The 19,307-nt window shown below is 35.0% G+C and overlaps 1 protein-coding gene across 1 annotated transcript in view; it reads left to right on the top strand.

The window, feature by feature from the left end:
• LOC145280378 (polycystin family receptor for egg jelly-like) overlaps positions 1-19,307 on the top strand; it is a 174,111-nt gene that overhangs the window by 123,884 nt on the left and 30,920 nt on the right. Inside the window, exons 24-28 of the mRNA XM_080132149.1 lie at positions 3,120-3,368; positions 8,639-9,029; positions 10,129-10,391; positions 15,341-15,568; positions 18,314-18,415. Coding sequence (XP_079988275.1) covers positions 3,120-3,368; positions 8,639-9,029; positions 10,129-10,391; positions 15,341-15,568; positions 18,314-18,415 — 1,233 coding nt within the window. The remainder of the gene's footprint in view (positions 1-3,119; positions 3,369-8,638; positions 9,030-10,128; positions 10,392-15,340; positions 15,569-18,313; positions 18,416-19,307) is intronic.

Here is a 19,307-nt window from a genome sequence, read left to right as displayed (position 1 = left end):
TTCAGGGATCGGGTGGATTTTGGTTTTGAATGTCAGAGTAGCAAGTTTTGTTAGCAGTGCGTCGTGTTCTAGAGTTGAGTTTTGACAATAGAGTGTCGAGATTTGGAGTTGGGCTTTTGATAGAAGAGCGCTGAGATTTGGAGTTGGGCTTTTGATAGAAGAGCGCTGAGATTTGGAGTTGGGCTTTTGATAGAAGAGCGCTGAGATTTGGAGTTGGGCTTTTGATAGAAGAGCGCTGAGATTTGGAGTTGGGCTTTTGATAGAAGAGCGCTGAGATTTGGAGTAGCGAGTTTTTGGCAGCAGTTTTGAATTTCACATTTGACTGTTTTAACCAAAACAATTTTTTTTATATTCTTAGTATCGCGTGCACTGAGGATTGAACCTCAACCCCTTGAAGACTTACACTTAGAACTGATTAACCTAGCACTTTATCCATTGAGCCATGTAGACTGAGTGAAAATCATACATCGGAAAGTACTGGTGTCATTTATGCTGGAATAACTTTAGAAAACTCAAGATCAGTTAATAATGAAATATCAACTTGTGTTCACTTGATCGTTTACAATAAATTGTTTACAATAAATCGTTTACAATAAATCGTTTGCAATAAATTGTTTGCAATAAATCGTTTACAATGAATCGTCTGCAATAAATCGTTTGCAATAAATCGTTTACAATTAATCGTTTTCAATAAATCGTTTACAATAAATCGTTTGCAATAAATTGTTTGCAATAAATCGTTTGCAATAAATATATTTCGGCGTTAAGTATCCGGAAAAGAGTTGAGACGTTGTAACACAACAAACACTCTGCATATTAGAAAACTGCCTAAAAGCTGGATTTATTTTGGTTGGTTGTTTTTTTTTTGTTTTACGGCATATCAACCCTTTTCGGGTTATTTAATGCAGAATCCAAAGATTTTGAAGAAATTTTTTTTTAATAGAATATATTTGCTGTTTTCACGTCGGTTTCTATTTAACCCATAGTTGGGACCCTAACAGGTACTACCACTCCGGGTCAGAGTGGACCTGGGAGCAATGGTAATTAAAGGGTGGCTCCACACTCCCCAAAGCCCACAAGCTGGGGCCTCACCACTGGATATAGTTTAAGGTCATATCCAGAACCCCTGTATTTAAATAATTCACCTAAACACACATAGAGTATCATGGCGATCTTTTATAAAATAGATGTTTTTGTTGGCAACTGTCCGTCTCGAGAGATGATAGTGTAACAGTGAGCAGTATGATATTGAAGGATAGTTGTTGCCCGTAATGCACCCCCCCCTCAACGAAGCCAGAGGATCCAGCGGAGACAGAGTCGATACAACTTTAACTGCGCCACAGGACTTACCGGTGATGACAATATAAAGTCAGGCCACCTTAGAGACTTCGTTTCTGGATTTTCTGTTAAGGTTTTACTCCCTTAGTCATTCCCCTGATAAAGTAATCCAGCAAGGTAACGGTGGTTTTGAAGCAGAATTATCTTCTCCTAGGTGAGCTACCACCCAAAGTTGAGGATTCTCACCTGTTCGAAGTGACTGATTTTAAGGCGCCATTGACCGCCATTTCTCTTTCTCCCAGTTAGTATAAACAGTTTTGTCAGGCTTAGTAGCTAAGCCACACAAGAAGGCCAGGAGCTGGACTTAGTTGTCAGAGGCTATTTGAAACGCGCACCAATTTTTAGGGAGAGGGAGCTTATACCAACTACCATCCTCGTTTGTGAAATCTTTCAAACCAATAAACGTACATTGAGTGTAATCAGTATTATCTTTATTTCTTATTTTTTATCATATGATAATCTCATCGAGTCGATCTGGTGGAAACTTTAATAAGTTTCGGTGTTCAATTCTATTCATAACAGTGTTGGTTGGTTTTACTTTATATCAGCATGTAAACTGTATTATACTTGTTTGGCCGTTGCTTAACCCTTGTCTACACCACATCTTGTTTATGACTTGCACATGTATAACGTTATATGCAACTGTTTTGTTATGAATGGGGGATTGTTAGTATATATATTTTTTTATTTCTTATTTTTTTTATTACATTTTCACCCCAAACAAGGCACATTGCCACTTTGGTGTAGGGGGCTACTATCAGGGTCAGCAACTACTGGGGCACTATGTAGGGATTTGGGCAGCAAGATGTTGGTTTATGTTGCACTTGAACTTCTGCATGTCAGTACAGTTGGGGAAGCAGGATCCTGGAATGGAATTCCAGAGTTCTGATTCTGGGGAAGAAACTACTGGAGTAGAAAGATATTTTACATCTAGGGATCTCTACTGTGTGGGGGTGGGATTTAGCTGCCTGTCGGGTTTGTCGAGGGTGTCTGCGTCGTGGGGGCACAAGTGTTTGCAGTTCGTCAGAGCATTCACCATTACAATACTTGTAGAACAAGCAGAGGGATGCAACGTTTCGTCGATGGGATAGAAGCTGAAGCTTAGATGCCAGTTCAGGGCGTATCTCTATATCATAAATATTAATTAATTTAAAAAGACGAATATGCATGTAGCTGTGTGTAACACATGGATGAGAGGAAGTAGGGAAAGAAATGAATTGAGTTGACTTGTACTCATTTTATTTTCAAAGAGGCAACACATAGAAGGATACAGATTGCATCTATCAGTCTTACTCCGCTATTATTTAAGTTTGTGTATCACAACTATCAAGGGTCGAAATAATTTATCTCCGTCTTCATTTACTCAGATTCAAAATCATCCTTTATTGTGTCTGTCAAAGTCTTTCTTGTGCCGTTCTCGCGTCTCTACACAAGAACTTACATAACCGATGTAAAAAGGAGGAGGTAATTCCGCCTGGAAAAAAGAGTTATCTCCTCTTGATTGAAGGTCTATTGGCCTAACATATTCATAATAGCTGATATACCTATTAATTTCAAACACTTTTTACTCGACAAACAATCAACGTGTAAACTGTATTCTTTTCCTGATTGATATTTGCCTAACCTTTGGCTATAACACACCCTCTTTATATCCCACACAACATATGTACAACTATATTTTAACTACTATTTCTAATAGCTGATATACCCATTAATATCAAACATATTTTATTCCAGAATTATCAACTTGTAAATAATATTATTATTATTCTTCATTTCAGGCTCTCAAAGAATCCAATAAAATCATGGGTTCGATGGAAGCTGTAACTAAAACGTTATCAAGTTCGCTGGTGCCCGGCGAAGACCCAATGAAAATGGTTACTCCCAAGATGGCGGTCACCATCGCTAAATCTTCGGCTGCGGATTTGAGCAACAAGAAAATGGGAGAAGGAAACGGGGGTTTTAAACTTCCGGATTGGTGCAGTATGAAAGGAGGAAACTGTGATCCTGATGAGGTTGTTGCCCTTGAGGTAGGTTGGCATCGTGATATTAAATTGCTCATTTCGTTTAATGTTTCAACGTATTCATATTTAAAATTCTACGTTTCTCTCCCAGACACAGTCTACACTTTCGATCGATTCTTTTCGGACGGTTATTTTGATAAAATCGTTTGTATTTTTTTTTTATTCTGCTTTCGAAAAAATATCACCAAAATTGTTATGCATATCTTTCTGCTGTTTTGTCCTTCCATTAGGCAAGTTTTAATGCAGGAAAAACAATGAAAATGACGATAACTGTTTCAAATGCAATTATAATGATGGGGGGGGGGAAGAAAATGAAAAACTAGGAATTTTTAAATAAAATTTTGATACAAATAATTTTAGAATTAGGAAAGTTAATCTTCGAGAGAAATTGGAAGCAGAAAAAAAATTATCGGATGTTTAAGGAATTTGTTGATCAAATAAATAATAAGGTTAGTAATAAAGTGAAAACGCAATACATTGTTCGAGTCAATTTCACACGCGTTTGGTTTTTCAAACCGTTAAATCTTTAACTCTTTCTCTGTTTTCTCTGATGTCACCAACTACGTCACGCTTTGTTCTGCTTAGCTACAAATGTATTGGTTTATTTTAAATAACCACTTGTTTATGCAACTAGAATTCCAATCTATTTTATTGTTAATGACATTAAATTCTATTACGATTCCAAATCTATTTGATAACATTTTTTCTCTTAACTGAAATGTTAAACTATATAACACAACTAACCCGCCGTTACCCGGGAATCCCATTATTCAACACTCTGTGAAATGTGCAAATTTTTGTTTTAATCATGTCCAAATATTGCTACGGTTAAAAAGGTTTACTTTCTTTTGACTTAAGCGACCAGAATACTTTGTAAAACGTTTAAATTACATATAAATATAACAACTACAACAGCGGAGAAAATAGCTCAAGAGTAAGAAAATAATTTAAATATACTAGCAGAACCCGTTGAATTTACACGGCGGTATCTTTTACATGTAATATATTTCTGTTGCGCATTCTGTGGACGTTCAGCATGAATAGAAACTCCGCGATATTATTTTAGCACTTTTGTTAAAACCAAAAATATTTATCCAAGTAATCTGTTGAATGTAATGTGATGTTATATCTGGTTATTATGGTTTATCTCCAATAGTTTTATAAGAGTCTGTGACATATTTCCATTGTATGGACGCACAGAATTAACGGAAACTCCACAATATCATTATACCATCTTTAAGCAGAACAGACACTACCCTTGGATCCTAACTAGAAGATCAATAAGGTAGATATTTGTTTGGTTTCCACTGCACCAAAGTGTGACACAAGGTCGGAAGGCGGAAGATATGCAAGCTCCCCTAAAGGAGGGGCACTCTTGCCTCAGCATAAATTGCCAGTGGAGGGGGACTCACTGTCGGCATTCTCCGGCCGGGGAACCTCAGGCGACAAGCAATAAACTTGCTCCACCCGGGTGGACCTTCTGGGTAATACACAAGCGGCGTACCTCAGTCCGACAGATACAGGGCCAGTTCCCAGCCCCGCACTTGTCGGGCTGAGTGTCGAGAACGGATCCTTGACGAGTACTCTACCGAAGCCGCTAGGAGACTCATCCCCATCACGAATAATGAAGGTATAGAAGACCAAGAAAGTATATTTTAGTTTCATGCATGGCCCGAAAGCGACATCATTTTTTAAAATTTTTTTATTCATTTATATTTTACATTGCGTCCTCGGTGATAAGGAAATCTTATTTATTAAAATATAATAACACACTACAAACATTACATTAGCATCTCTATATACTAATTTAATGTTCGTAGTATGTTGTCACTTTCTATCCTCCTGTTTTATAAATAGGATCTCCCGATCGAATGATTTATGATCTGGAATGCGTGACACACGTACATACGTACGTCAAAGGTACTACGGTATTCATACACGAATTCCATTCAAGAATAAGATAAACCATAATAACCAGCAGCATAACATTACATTTAACAGATTCCTTTTTTTTTTAAACAGTTTTATAAAAGGGCTAAAATAATATTGTGGGGTGTCCATTCACGCTGAACGCCCGCATAATGCCCAGCAGCAATCTATATATCTATAAAAGTGAACGTGTCTGTCTGTCTGTCTGTCTGTGTGTCTGTGTGTCTGTCTGTCTGTGTACATTTCCCTACGCAATAACTCTGTCAATTTTTAGTCTATAGACTCGAAATTTGAAATACCGGGTACTGAGATTTGGGAAAATCGATGTGACGGTGTCAGCCAGAAATTTGGCTGTTAAGGGGTCAAATTTCAACGATTTGACCTTTAAGAACTCTACCAAACTCCTCCGACAATTTTGGGTCTAGACACTTGAAATTTTAGATATAGGTTCCTTGAACCTGGATCTAACTTAATAAAGTGATTTGAGTTCGAAACTATAAATTTTAAGGGGTCATAATAGGGGTCAAAGTTTTAAAAAAATTAACCATTTTTTTTGTTTTTTTGCTTTTTTTTGCACAGCATACACCTCCAAACACCCGAGCAACGCCGGGCACCCCTGCTAGTATATTATATATGAAAGATGTTGCTGTGGAATTTCCACAGGTTCTACTAGTATATTTAAATTATAATGAAAACGAGTTATTCGGTATTAGAAGTCTTATTGAAGAGAATGATAAGAGACTTTAGCGAAGATTTAAATTACAAATGAATGCCAACAGTTTGGAAGAAAGATACAATAGTTATCGAGTTTAATAGCAGATAATCTGGCGGACGAGTCAATTAGGTAGTAGTAGGATGGCTATGAATATAATGATATATAATGAATAATCTATCTATATATAAAAGTGAACGTGTCTGTGTGTGTGTGTCTGTGTACATTTCCCTACGCAATAACTCTGTCAATTTTTAGTCTACAGACTCAAAATTTGATATACAGGGTACTGAGATTTGGGAAAATCGATGTGATCGGTTTTTGGCCAGAAATTTGGCGATTAAGGGGTCAAAATTCAACGATTTGACTTTTGAGAACTCTACCAAACTCATCGGAAAATTTTGGGTCTTAACACTTGAAATGTTAGATATAGGTTCCTTGGACATGGATCTAACGTAATAACTTGATTTGAGCCCAAAAGAATGCATTTTAAGGGGTCATAATAGGGGTCAAAGTTAAAAAAAAATGTACAAATTCCATTTTCCACACAGCCATCATCAAATTCAGTGTCAAGTTATTGTTAACCCCCCCCTCTTGTCTAACGAAGCATTTCCCGTGTAGTCACCATTTCTGTCCGCGAGCAACACAACATTTATTATAAGTAAGTGTATATTCGACTATTTCTCCAAATCCGTTATATTTCATGAATAAAATTTAATTTATTTTTTATGGTTGTATTAGGTACTTCTACAGAATACGAATCAAACTACTAAACCGATCTTTACAGAAGTAGATTTCCGAAATCAGCCGGAAACAAACGAAGCAGTGTACGAACCGAAAATCGCGAAATGTATGTATGGCAGACAATTAAAGATAACATCTAACATAAAATGAATTTAATCGCATTAACACAGGAGATAATCCTAACTCTAAATTAACCGCAACCTTTGTACGAATTGAGTGTTTGCCGACGACGGAGACCCTTAAACAACATTAATGTTTTTAAGCGATTAAAAATATTCCCGGTAAAACGAAAAAATTGTTTATTGTTTATTTTTGTCTGAGAGAAAAAAAATCATTTTTCGCGAAAAAAAAAATCATTTTTCGCGAAAGAAAAATACATTCGAACGAGTTCGTATCATTTATATTATTACTAGCATGGGTACCGGGCGTTGCTCTGGTGTCGTTGCCCAGGTACCCCGGTATCGTTAGACTAGTGAGCAACCAACACCAAGCTCTAAAATAAATAAATAAACTAAATGAACTTCTATTTCAAGCAAAATAGCAGCGAGTACCTGTGCGAGCTCAAAAAACAACAACAACAAAAATAGCCGCAGTAGCCAGGCTCGAACCTGTAACGCGAAAAAGAAAAAGGAGGTGAAAAAAGCAAACGCAAAAACTAACCCCTCCTTGCAAAAAAAAAAAAAAAAAAAATACAAAAAACAAAAAACGGCCTAGTTTACGGTCACAGAATTAGTATTTTTGACCAATTTTTGTATATCTGTGGTCCGAGAGATCGATCTTTCTAACGATACCAATTTTGTCAGCTTTCGTTGCGTGTGTCGAAAGTTTTTGACAGACATACAAACTCGCAGACACACACACATACTAACACACATTTTGGCTTTTATATAATAGATTTGGATTCTTAAGACTACTGTTCTCATCTTGAGTTTTATTTTCACAACGTTTCGGCCGATGTGACCTCCGACCTTCTTCAGGTGTATCTTGTCGAACTCAGAAAAAATTCTATCGAACATGAAAATCTGTGCAGAATATTAATAGTAGCACTTACAAGGACTTGTGGTGCAACGTATAAAGTACTAGGTAACATTAATTTCTAAGTGACTTTTTCAATACATAATGCGAGCGATACAAAGAATACAATTGGGAATTACTTTATACTTTTACCCGGTTATGGCTGGCGGAACTAGAACCCGCTACTCCCGTGGATTAAATAAAGGGTTCTCGTTCGAAATTCCGTATAGATTCCCGAATTCGACAGAACGATTCCCGAGTTCGACAAGATACACTGAAGATCGGAGGTTACATTGGCCGAAACACTGTGAGGATAACACTGAAGATGAGAACAGTAATCTGAATAAACAAATAATACAAATGATCAATCCTCTTCTCAAAAAAAAAAAAAAAAAAAAAAAAATTAGAAGAAACATCCGGGTGACGAGTGTAATGTTTTTATGATTAAAAAACATCAGGAAAAAAATTGTTTCAATCGAAACTGATTGACTGTTTGACGATGGCTCGTTTGATTCTCTGTTTTTCTGTTGATCACATATATCGCATTCGGCAAAAGTCGGTTTAGCTTGGTTCGTATTCTGTAGAAGCACCGATTATTCTTTTTCATAGTCCTCTTCTTTTGTAATTAATATTGTTCTTTTACATAACTTTTAAAAAAGATGTCCGCTAAATTCCAATGATGCAATATTGCTTTTGAAGCTAATTAATAAAAAGAAAATTCAGTTTTAACGATGCCTATGAAATGAATTTTTGCTGTTGTAATTAATTAAAACAACAACAACAACAACAACAACAACAACAACAACAACAACAACAACAACAAGCGAAATGTATTTCTGATTTTTTTAAAATTCGTTTTTGATTTTTCATTTTTAAGGTAATGGCAACTCCGGGAAACATTTTCAGTTTCGCCGAAAACAAAGCTGTGTCCGATTCGTCCGGAACCATGTCGATTAACTACATGTCCAATGACCAAACTGACATCTCGATATCCGGAACGAGCGAACCGATCGAAATCGTTATCCCGAGGGACCCAACATTCAAAGCGCCACCCCCAGCCGACATCCAACCAGTTTTGTTATACAACGAGACTTTATTCTTCCACACGTTCTGGGCGAACAACACCAACTCCTCGTTGCATATCGAGATCAAACCGAGCAACGAAAGCGCCCAACTATTAGTGTTCGTTCGAATGAATGAAATGCCGAATATAACCACAGGCCAATGGGACCATGTTCAGATGGTGCCAACCACCATGGAAATGGCGGGTAAGAGTTCTTTTTATCAGTACCACTTACTAGAATGCTTTCTGCGCGTGAAGTTAAGCAACATCGGTACTTAGATGGATGACCGTTGAGCAAAATGAGAGTAGAAGCAAAATCTCCCCCTTCACTATTGAAGTTCCTAGATTCCAGAAAGTCTCATACTCTAATAGATTTTTTTCATCAAACTGCTAGACTTTAGAATTCCCTCTCTGTTTCGTGCTTCCCTAAGTGTACTAAACTGCTGAAGTTTAAATGTAATGTGAACAAACATCTCGCTACTTAACTCTCTTCAGTTCTCTGCTAGACACGATCTCAAATAGTAGTACCTTATGTTTCACGTGATAATATGCCTTGTTTGTTTGGGTAAAAAAATAAAAAATAAAAAAAGCGGATCAGAAAAGAGATATATTTGTTGTAAATAGCTGAGTGATCTTGGCTACAGTAATCGATTAATTCAATCGAGAATTCATCTTAATTAATTGTTCCTAGTCGTAGCTGGTAATATGCTTAACCTTTAAGCTTTAGGTGTATCTTTCGTCGTCTCTCCACGGCTGCTATCCCCGTCCGTATTTATGGCTAAACATCAGATTTACTTTCGACAACATCGTAACTCTCGCTTCACTTATTTTGTCCTTTAGTCCTTACATTCCATGAGCGATGTTTCTGATAAAGGAGGAAGAATTGCTGTTTTCTGGGTCGGAATCTATCAATCTTACACTTATCGCTGATTGTTTTTTTTGGGGGGGATATGAAGTGGTATTTTTTAAACTCCTTACACCAAGTGGTTTAATGCCTTGTCTGGAGCAGTTTCTATAAGAAAATACCAAGTTCTGTTAACTTTGAAGTAGCTACCAAGTTACAAGGTGTTTTAATTTAAATTAACATGTTCATACACGCCCCCCTCTTTCCCACTCTTGTAATAAGATTCGTTTCTATTTTAATTTATCTTTTATTGTATTTTGCAAATTAAGAACCGAATCCCCACAGCATAAAACAATATAAAAAAGAAAATATATATATAAAAAAAATAACAAAAACACAAAAAAGAACACAATACTTTAGTGATATTTAAAACGTTTTATGTTTAATATTTTGATTGCAGAAAACTACACAGAGGGAGACTTTCCGAACCCATACATGGTGTTTGTTAGCGATGAGGTGGTCGGAAATCGAACCGGCAAAGTGTACGTCGGTGTGAGACAGCTCGAACCGGACGAGATCGATATGTATACCTCGAATTCGACGATTCCCGTTTTCGAACCGAAAACCGGAAACTTCACCACAAATTATACGCTGCGAACCTACACTTCCGGTTGCCTGTATTTTAAAGAAACTATTTCCGATTGGGTAACGGACGGTTGTAACGTAAGTTATCTCCCCTTGTTGCTTGTCGTATAAACAAGTGCTGATTGTTTAAACGCGATATAAAAAAGATTAGCAGAACAATGCGATCATTATTTATTTACTAAGATTTTGCAAATAGATGGACAATTTTTATATTAACACCTTCCGCTCCATCTCCCCCCTACTCAAAATGAGATCGTACTTTTTAAACGATGACGTCTGAACACTACAACACTTAACAAAAGGAGAAAGAACGGTACTTATAAAAACTAAGCTGCTCTCCTTTAACAATTACAAGAAACCTCTCCAATCACCGATATTCATGACAAATAACACCCTACCTGAAAATTCTTCCTTCAAATTCCTCGACTTAGCATTCACATTTAACTCACATGAACTTTGAACATTGCGAAACTAATGGAAAGAAAGTGGGTTCCCTTTATCGTGCTAGAAGATGTCTCACACCTGAGAGTATCCTATATCTTTACAAGCCCACCATGCGCCCATGCATCTACCACTAGTCTCTCCCACTTGGATAGGCTCAAAAAAAAAGAAGAAATCTTCAATCTAATAGGGCTCATTTTCTCAACTCAACTCCAACCACTACTCTAGGGCTGACTGGGATAGCTTCCGCACATTTATATCTGATCTACCACTGTATTCCATGTTTAAAAAGGATGTGTCCTCTATAGTATCAGACCTGACCGAATGGTTAATTGTAGGCATAGACCAATTCATACCACCCAAAACATTCCAACAAAAACCTAACAGCCAGCCATGGTTCTCCCCTGAATGTGCTACTGCCATCGCGCACAGAAATCACTTTTTCCATAGCTACCAACGTAAAAGATGTACTGAAACTAAAGCTGCTTTCAGGACTGCCAGCAACCACTGTAAAAGAGTAATAAAAGATGCAAGAGAGCTATATGCTCAGTCCGTTAAATCCAAAGTAGCTGAGCAGCGGCTTGGTTCACACCAGTTTCGGCAAATAGCAAACACGATCCTGAACAGAAGCATGCGTTCTATCCCAACCATTATGAATGGACCTGAGATCATCTCACCAGCATCAGACAAGGCCAAACTATTTTCCAAGAACTTTGCAGCTAACTCTATCCTATGCGACGAAGGCCACCAACTCCTCGTATTTCCTCCTATAACAGATAACACGCTATGCAATATACAAATATCTGTGCGTGAGGTCACCAAGCTAATCAAGAACGTTGGTTCGAGTAAAGCAACTGGCCCTGACGGCATTCCAATTATAGTGTTGAAAAAGCTTCCACCAGAACTTACCCCCATACTTACAAAATTGTTTAAGCGTTGCCTTAAGAAGTGCTTCCCAACACCCTTGAAAACCTCATCAGTATGCCCTGTATTTAAGAACTCAGGTAATAAGTCATCTCCCTCTCAATACAGATCAATAAGTCTCCTGTGTGTCATGAGTAATCTGCTGGAATCCATATTAAATATAGAAGTAGTCAACAACCTCAGCAGAAACGACCTTCTTAGTGACATGCAATATGGTTTCCGTTCTGCTAGATCTACAGCAGATGTGCTTACGGTTATATCTCATAAGATTAGTGAATCTCTTGACAAAGGCTTCCTTTCTAGGGCAATTGCTCTTGACATATCAAAGGCCTTCGATAAGGTATGGCACAGAGGCCTACTTCACAAGATTTCTAGCTACGGTATAACTGTAAATGTTTTCTCAATTATTAAATCATTTCTCTCTGATAGGCTCATAAGAGTAGTGGTTGATGGGCAGAAATCATAGGCCTGAAGTATTAATGCTGGAGTCCCTCAGGGGTCCATCCTATGCCCAACTCTCTTCCTGTTCTACATCAATGATCTCCCAAAACACATACTGAAATCATTCGTTGGCATCTATACTGATGACACGACCATCTATGGCAACACATCAAAGACCGTAAATGAAAAAGTTCTATCTGATTCTCTCTCCTCTGATCTTGAGCACGTGATACAGTGGGGGAAGAGGTAGCTGGTTACTTTTAATGCATCTAAAACCAAGCTTCTATCTTTACATCATCAACGCTCTGATCCCCATCTGGCATCTATTGAAATGGATGGCTCTCGTCTTGGGGAGGCTCAATGTTTTGACAAACTTCTGGGATTGACCATTACCCCTGATCTGTAATGGAACACGTACATCAAGTCTGTTGCCAAGGTCGCTGGAAAAATAGTAGGATCCTTCCACCGCTCCAGAAGATATCTCACTACTGATGTAATTCTCTACATTAAAGCCAAGTACGTCCAAGGATGAAGTACTACTGCCATATCTGTGCAAGAGTTGCTAAAAACAGCCTATCCTGCCTTGACAGAGTACAAAACAGGCTTCGTGACTTAGTGGGGGATGCCCTTTTCTCTTCCCTACAACCTCTCTCCTACAGAAGATACATTGCGAGCTTGTCTTTGTTTTATCATTATTTACATGGAAAGTGCTCGTTTGAGCTCCAATCCCTGCCCCCCCATCCCCAATCTTTTACGATAAAAACCCGTCTAGCTAAAACCACTGTCAATAATTTCCCTCACTTTATCTGTGCCTAAATCAAAACGTAGATTCCATGAACAAAGCTTCTTTCTTAGAAGTGCCGCCTGTGGAACTCTGTTCCGTTTGCCTGTTTCCCACCTGATTACAACTTTGAGGTTTTCAAGTCCAACATTAACAAATTCCTTATAAACCGCCCTCTTAAGTAAGACACTTTATCAAATCTCCAATACTAACGATTACTACGATACTATCCCATTGATTACTGTACACGCAATAACCCTTATCCCCGAGTGGCTTCCGGGCCTTGATAAGTGGTGACTGCTTTGTAAAAAAAAAAAATGCTGCATTTATGTTCCTGTTTTACAAGTATTTTACTGGAATGTGTTCTGATGAACTTATTGCACTTGTGCCCTCTCGGCGTACATATTCCCGATAAACTCACTTAGCAAAAAAATCACACTCCTTCAATATTGAAGTCCCTATATGCCAGAAAGCTTTCTACTCTAATCGTTTCTTCCCCCGAACAACTAGACTTTGGAATTCCCTTCCTTCTATCTGCTTTTCTGACTGTACTGATATGCAGAAGTTTAAATGTAACGTAAACCAACATCTTGTTAATCTTTCTTAGGTATGGTCCCAAATAGTTACGTCCAAATGATGATATGCCTTGTTAGGGGTGAACGCGAGTAAAAAATACGAAGTATGGCATTTTTTTTAGATTCGATTTTCAAATTAAATTCAATTTTTATAACATCCTTCGTTTATTAAATTGTTAGGTGAAAGTAAAAATGCTTAAAAAAACCCTCGTTAAGAATGAGATTCTAAATAATAACGTTATTATTTCAGCACGGTCGTATTTTGGTTAAATGCCGAAAAAATAACTAGTTTAGAGTTTAGATACAATTTTGTAGATATATTTAACGTACAATGATCCCTCATTTTAGGGCCATTTTAACCTTTTAGAGCTGTGGTTGTTTATCGTTTTTATATGCTCCTCTTCTATTGAGATTTTAGTTAGCCAATCAGCTTTCTAGTATCCACCGCGCCCTTCCTATCAGCCAATGGGCATGCATTTATCGGACAAAGGATCTGTTTTAAAACTAGGTTAGTGTTTTTTTTAATTGTTAGTTTATATATAAATATATATATATGTGTACATACATATATGCACATATATATACATATCTATATAGACATACATATATGTGTGATCGTTTATGTATATTCATGTTTATTTAACTAACAAAAACAATAGAAAATAAACGAATAAATAAATTAAATAAACATGAATATACATAATCGATCACACATATATGTATGTATATATATATATATATATATGTGCACATATGTATGTACACATATATATATTTATATATAAACTAACAATTAAAAAAAAAACACTAACCTAGTTTTAAAACAGATCCTTTGTCCGATAAATGCATGCCCATTGGCTGATAGGAAGGGGCGCGGTGGATACTAGAAAGCTGATTGGCTAACTAAAATCTCAATAGAAGAGGAGCATATAAAAACGATAAACAAGCACAGAATTCGCGCATAAGCTTGAAGAGTCCTAGAGTGGATGAAACGCGGAATATTCAGTGTAGCTTAATCGCCATATATATTTTATATATTACTAACTAGCTCTACCTACATATTGAGAACTTTTGAAGTAAATACTTAAAGTTTACGCATAAATCTATACTTTCGTATATTAATTTTATGTGAGTAAATTAAGTAGTTATATATATATATATATATATATATATATATATATAATTTTATAAAATAAACAGTATGTTTTCTACAGTGCAATGTAGACTACACTCTATTGTGAATTAAGTCAGTGCGGAGAGGCGTGTGGAGCTTTCTCCTGATGCACCACGATAGGTCCCCTACTAGAGTTTGCAACCAATCCAATTGATTGAAAAAATAGGCAATTTCACCAATTTCGATGACAATGAAATATCGGAGTGGGAAACATTTGTTGATCATCATGCAACCCCAGACAATGTCGGGTCTCCCTGGTATTAATTCATAAACATTATTTGTATTTTAAATTATTATTTGTATGTAAAATTATTATTTGAATTTAAAATTATTATTTGCATTTAAAATTATTATTTGTATTTAAAATTATTATTTGCATTTAAAATTATTATTTGTATTTAAAATTATTATTTGTATTTGAAATTATTATTTATTTCAAATTATTATTTACATTTAAAAATATTATTTGTATTTAAAATTATCATTTGTATTTTAAATTATTATTTGCATTTAAAATTATTATTTGTATTTAAAATTATTATTTGCATTTAATATTATTATTTGTATTTAAAATAATTAAAAAATAACTTTTACGATTTAAGCCCTAGCTCAAATACAAATAGAAATATTGTTCTTACATAATTAATTAAAACATTTTTGAAAGATATTTTTTATTTTTCACGTGACGCAGGTCGGAAGTGAAACGGATCTAATGAAAACGCAGTGCTTCTGTACTCACATGACATCTTTCTCCGCGGGGCTCATGGTCGCACCCAACGCCATCGATTGGGACCGCGTCCTGAACAACGCCAGTTTTGCGGAGAACCCGACCCTTTACATCACGCAAATCGTAATCCTCGTCGTCTACGTCGGCTTCGCTGCCTGGTCAAGATGGCAAGACAAGAAGGATCTACAAAAGGTAAGGACATGCAGAAACAATCGGACAATCGGAGAGACATGAGACGAAAACGATAAAAGGATACAGTTAAAAACGGGCAAAAGTTATACCCCGTTTACTTATAATGCTTTATGATAAATTGATAGTTGAATATGATTAAATTGGTGCTTTTTTTACGCAGTAAATACTAATCGCAATCAATCTCTATTAATTCTTAAGTGTGCATGGAACGGATACCATAATACTTTGTTTGCTTCACCTTATCATAACAAAGGCCATTTAAATTTTCACCAGTTTCGAGAAAAAGTGGAACGGTCAGACAAAAAAAAAAAAAAAAAAAGAAGAGAAATACGAGATGCCTTTAATAAGTTTCCATACTTTTTTGTATGAAAACTTTTATTGATAGTACACACATGAAACTTTAGTCCTCTTCGAAGTAATCTTCTCCGGCTGCAATGCACTTGTACCGTTCCAACAACTTCTGGAAGGCCGCATGGAATTCTTCTTGTGTGAGCTTGTCAATGACTCTTGTGTCACATCCTCTTTCATCTCCTCAATTGTCTCGTAATGACATCCTTTAAGGTTTTCATTGAACTTAGAAAGTAACCAAAAGTCACAGGGAACAAGGTCTAGACTATAGGGAGGGTGAGGCATTTGATGCACATCTTGGTCAAATAGTCTGTAACAAGGATGGAGTTCGCTGAGCACTTTTGGGACAGACTTCGTGCAAATTTTCTGCAACTTAAGTTTCTTGCGAATAATTGTGTACAGACCCCCACCATACACTGGCATTAAACTGTACACTGATTGCCTCTATAGACACGCTACGGTTCTTATACATGAAATTCTTTATTTGACCAATCAACCCTGGTGTTCCGAATTCCTTACTTCTCCTAAATCTCCCATCATTCCCTACAGACTCCCTATCTACTTTGAGTCTCTTATGCCACTCAAAAACTGATGCTCAATTCATGCAGGATGGTCCAAAAGCAGTCTGAAGCATTCCATACGTTTCTGTGGCACTTTTCAATAAAAGTGCCACAGAAATTTATCAAAGCAGAACTTTACTGCATATTGTTCTTCTAAAGTGTCCCCACGTCCAGATTGCATTTTTGAAATTCATTCGACTCGATAATCAGTCTTTAGTAGGATGTATTTCAATTCCTGCTTTAGCTGGTCATTTGAACCTGGAATCATCTCATAAGATGTATAGCAATAACATGAATTTTAAAGAGTGTACGACAATTTTAAATGTCTGTACAAAAATGTCTAGAAACTTATTGAAGACGCGTCATATGTGACTAAACCCTCTGCTCAGCAGTGTTTTCGCCCTGGAAACGCCGGATATATACAAATATAGTCAAATATAAAGTCTAATGTAAAAAAAAAAGAATTCCACTTTGAAGCAATTTGACACAATTCAATGAATAAATTTTGACAGATAATTCAATGAATAAAATTTGACAGATAATTCAATGAATAAAATTTGACAGATAATTCAATTAATCAAATTTGACAGACAATTTAATGAATAAAATTTGACAGACAATTCAATTAATCAAATTTGACAGACAATTTAATTAATCAAATTTGACACAATTCAATAAATAAAATTTGACAGTCAATTCGATTAATAAAATTCGTCAGACAATTCAATGAATAAAATTTAACACAATTCAATGAATAAAATTTGACACAATTCAATGAATAAAATTTGACACAATTCAATGAATAAAATTTGACACAATTAAATGAATAAAATTTGACACAATTCAATGAATAAAATTTGACACAATTCTATGAATAAAATTTGGCACAATTCAATGAATAAAATTTGACACAATTCAATGAATAAAATTTTACACAATTCAATTAATAAAATTTGATAGACAATTCAATGAATAAAATTTGATAGACAATTAAATGAATAAAATTTGATAGGCAATTTAATGAATAAAATTTGATAGACAATTTAATGAATAAAATTTGATAGACAATTCAATGAATAAAATTTGATAGGCAATTTAATGAATAAAATTTGATAGATAATTTAATGAATAAAATTTGATAGATTATTCAATGAATAAAATTTGATAGACAATTCAATGAATAAAATTTGATAGACAATTCAATGAATAAAATTTGACACAATTCAATGAATAAAATTTGACACAATTCAATGAATAAAATTTGACACAATTCAATGAATAAAATTTGACACAATTCAATGAATAAAATTTGAGACAATTCAATTAATCAAATTCGTCAGACAATTTAATGAATAAAATTTGCCACACAATTTAATGAATAAAATTTGACAGGCAATTTAATGAATAAAATTTGCCACACAATTCAATTAATCAAATTCGACAGACAATTTAATGAATAAAATTCGACAGACAATCCAATGAATAAAATTTGACAGACAATTTAATTAATAAAATTTGACAGACAACTCAATGAATAAAATTTGACAGACAATCCAATTAATAAAATTTGACAGACAATTCAATTAATAAAATTTGACAGACAATTTAATTAATAAAATTTGACAGACAATCCAATTAATAAAATTTGACAGACAATTCAATTAATCAAATTTGACAGATAATTCAATGAATAAAATTTGATAGACTATTTAATTAATTAAATTTGATAGACAATTTAATTAATACAAATTTAATATATGAAACGGGAGTGAAGAATCCTTGAATCTCGTCATGTAAAAAGTGTATGTTATTGAAATTATATTTTTGTCCTTTGCAGCTTGGGTTGACGCCCCTGAAGTGTAATAACCCCAACAGCAAATATTACTATGAAATAATGGTGGTGACGGGCATGAGAAAAGACTCGGACACAACATCTAAGGTAAAACCATTAAAACCATTAAAACCATTCATAAAATCACAATTCTTATTTCAACTGGTTTTCCCCTTTCTTTCGTTTTTTTTTCTTTTATACTTGTATTTACCTTAACAATATATATTTCCACTGAAACGTAAGGGGCTGCTGTGATAGGGACCGGATTTATAGCGGGTAACCTGGATACCGAGTTGGATATCATATTTAAGCGTATTCTGCGGCTCGATCACGCCGGGAGGGGACCACTACTATATATCCGGTACAATATAATAATCAATAGTTTTGGCTCTATAATAATAAATACGAAATCTTCATGAATTAAAATATTATATCTAAGTCCTTTTTTTTGTTTACAACAACTATTAAATTGAATATAATAAAAATATAACATACAAGATATTGAGACAAACAGATTAGGATAAAAAAGATAATGTTAGAATTATAAGTTTAAAATCAAACAAAGTCAATATATTAAACTTTGAATGCATGGAATGTCGATAAATTGACAAATTGATAAGCATTGATTAAATAGAGTTATCTCTTTTAGAATGTAAAGATAGTATGAATGATAATGGAGAGGAAAGATTAAAAAATTAAAATAAAATACTCAAATAATGATAAGAATTGAAAAGATGTCAAATATAAATTATTGGCATAAACAGTATCGAAATAAAGATAGATTTTAATAATTACTAACTGTAATTGAAATTTAACCTTTTAAATACAGTTCCTTCCCAAGAAATTACATGTTTAGCAAAAATTAATTAGTCAAACATAACATACAAAAGATTAAATTAACGTTAAAATAGGTAAAATTGGTTGAAATGTCATTTAAAAAGTAGAAATACGAAAATAAGTCGATTATTAAATTCAAAGCCTATCGAAAAAATAAAAAATA

The sequence above is a fragment of the Euprymna scolopes genome, chromosome 7, assembly GCF_053919585.1.
Source record: "Euprymna scolopes isolate OS-2025 chromosome 7, ASM5391958v1, whole genome shotgun sequence".
Classification (NCBI taxonomy): domain Eukaryota; kingdom Metazoa; phylum Mollusca; class Cephalopoda; order Sepiida; family Sepiolidae; genus Euprymna; species Euprymna scolopes.
The sequence above is the reverse complement of the archived record's forward strand: the minus strand, read 5'-3'. Positions and strand labels throughout refer to the sequence as shown.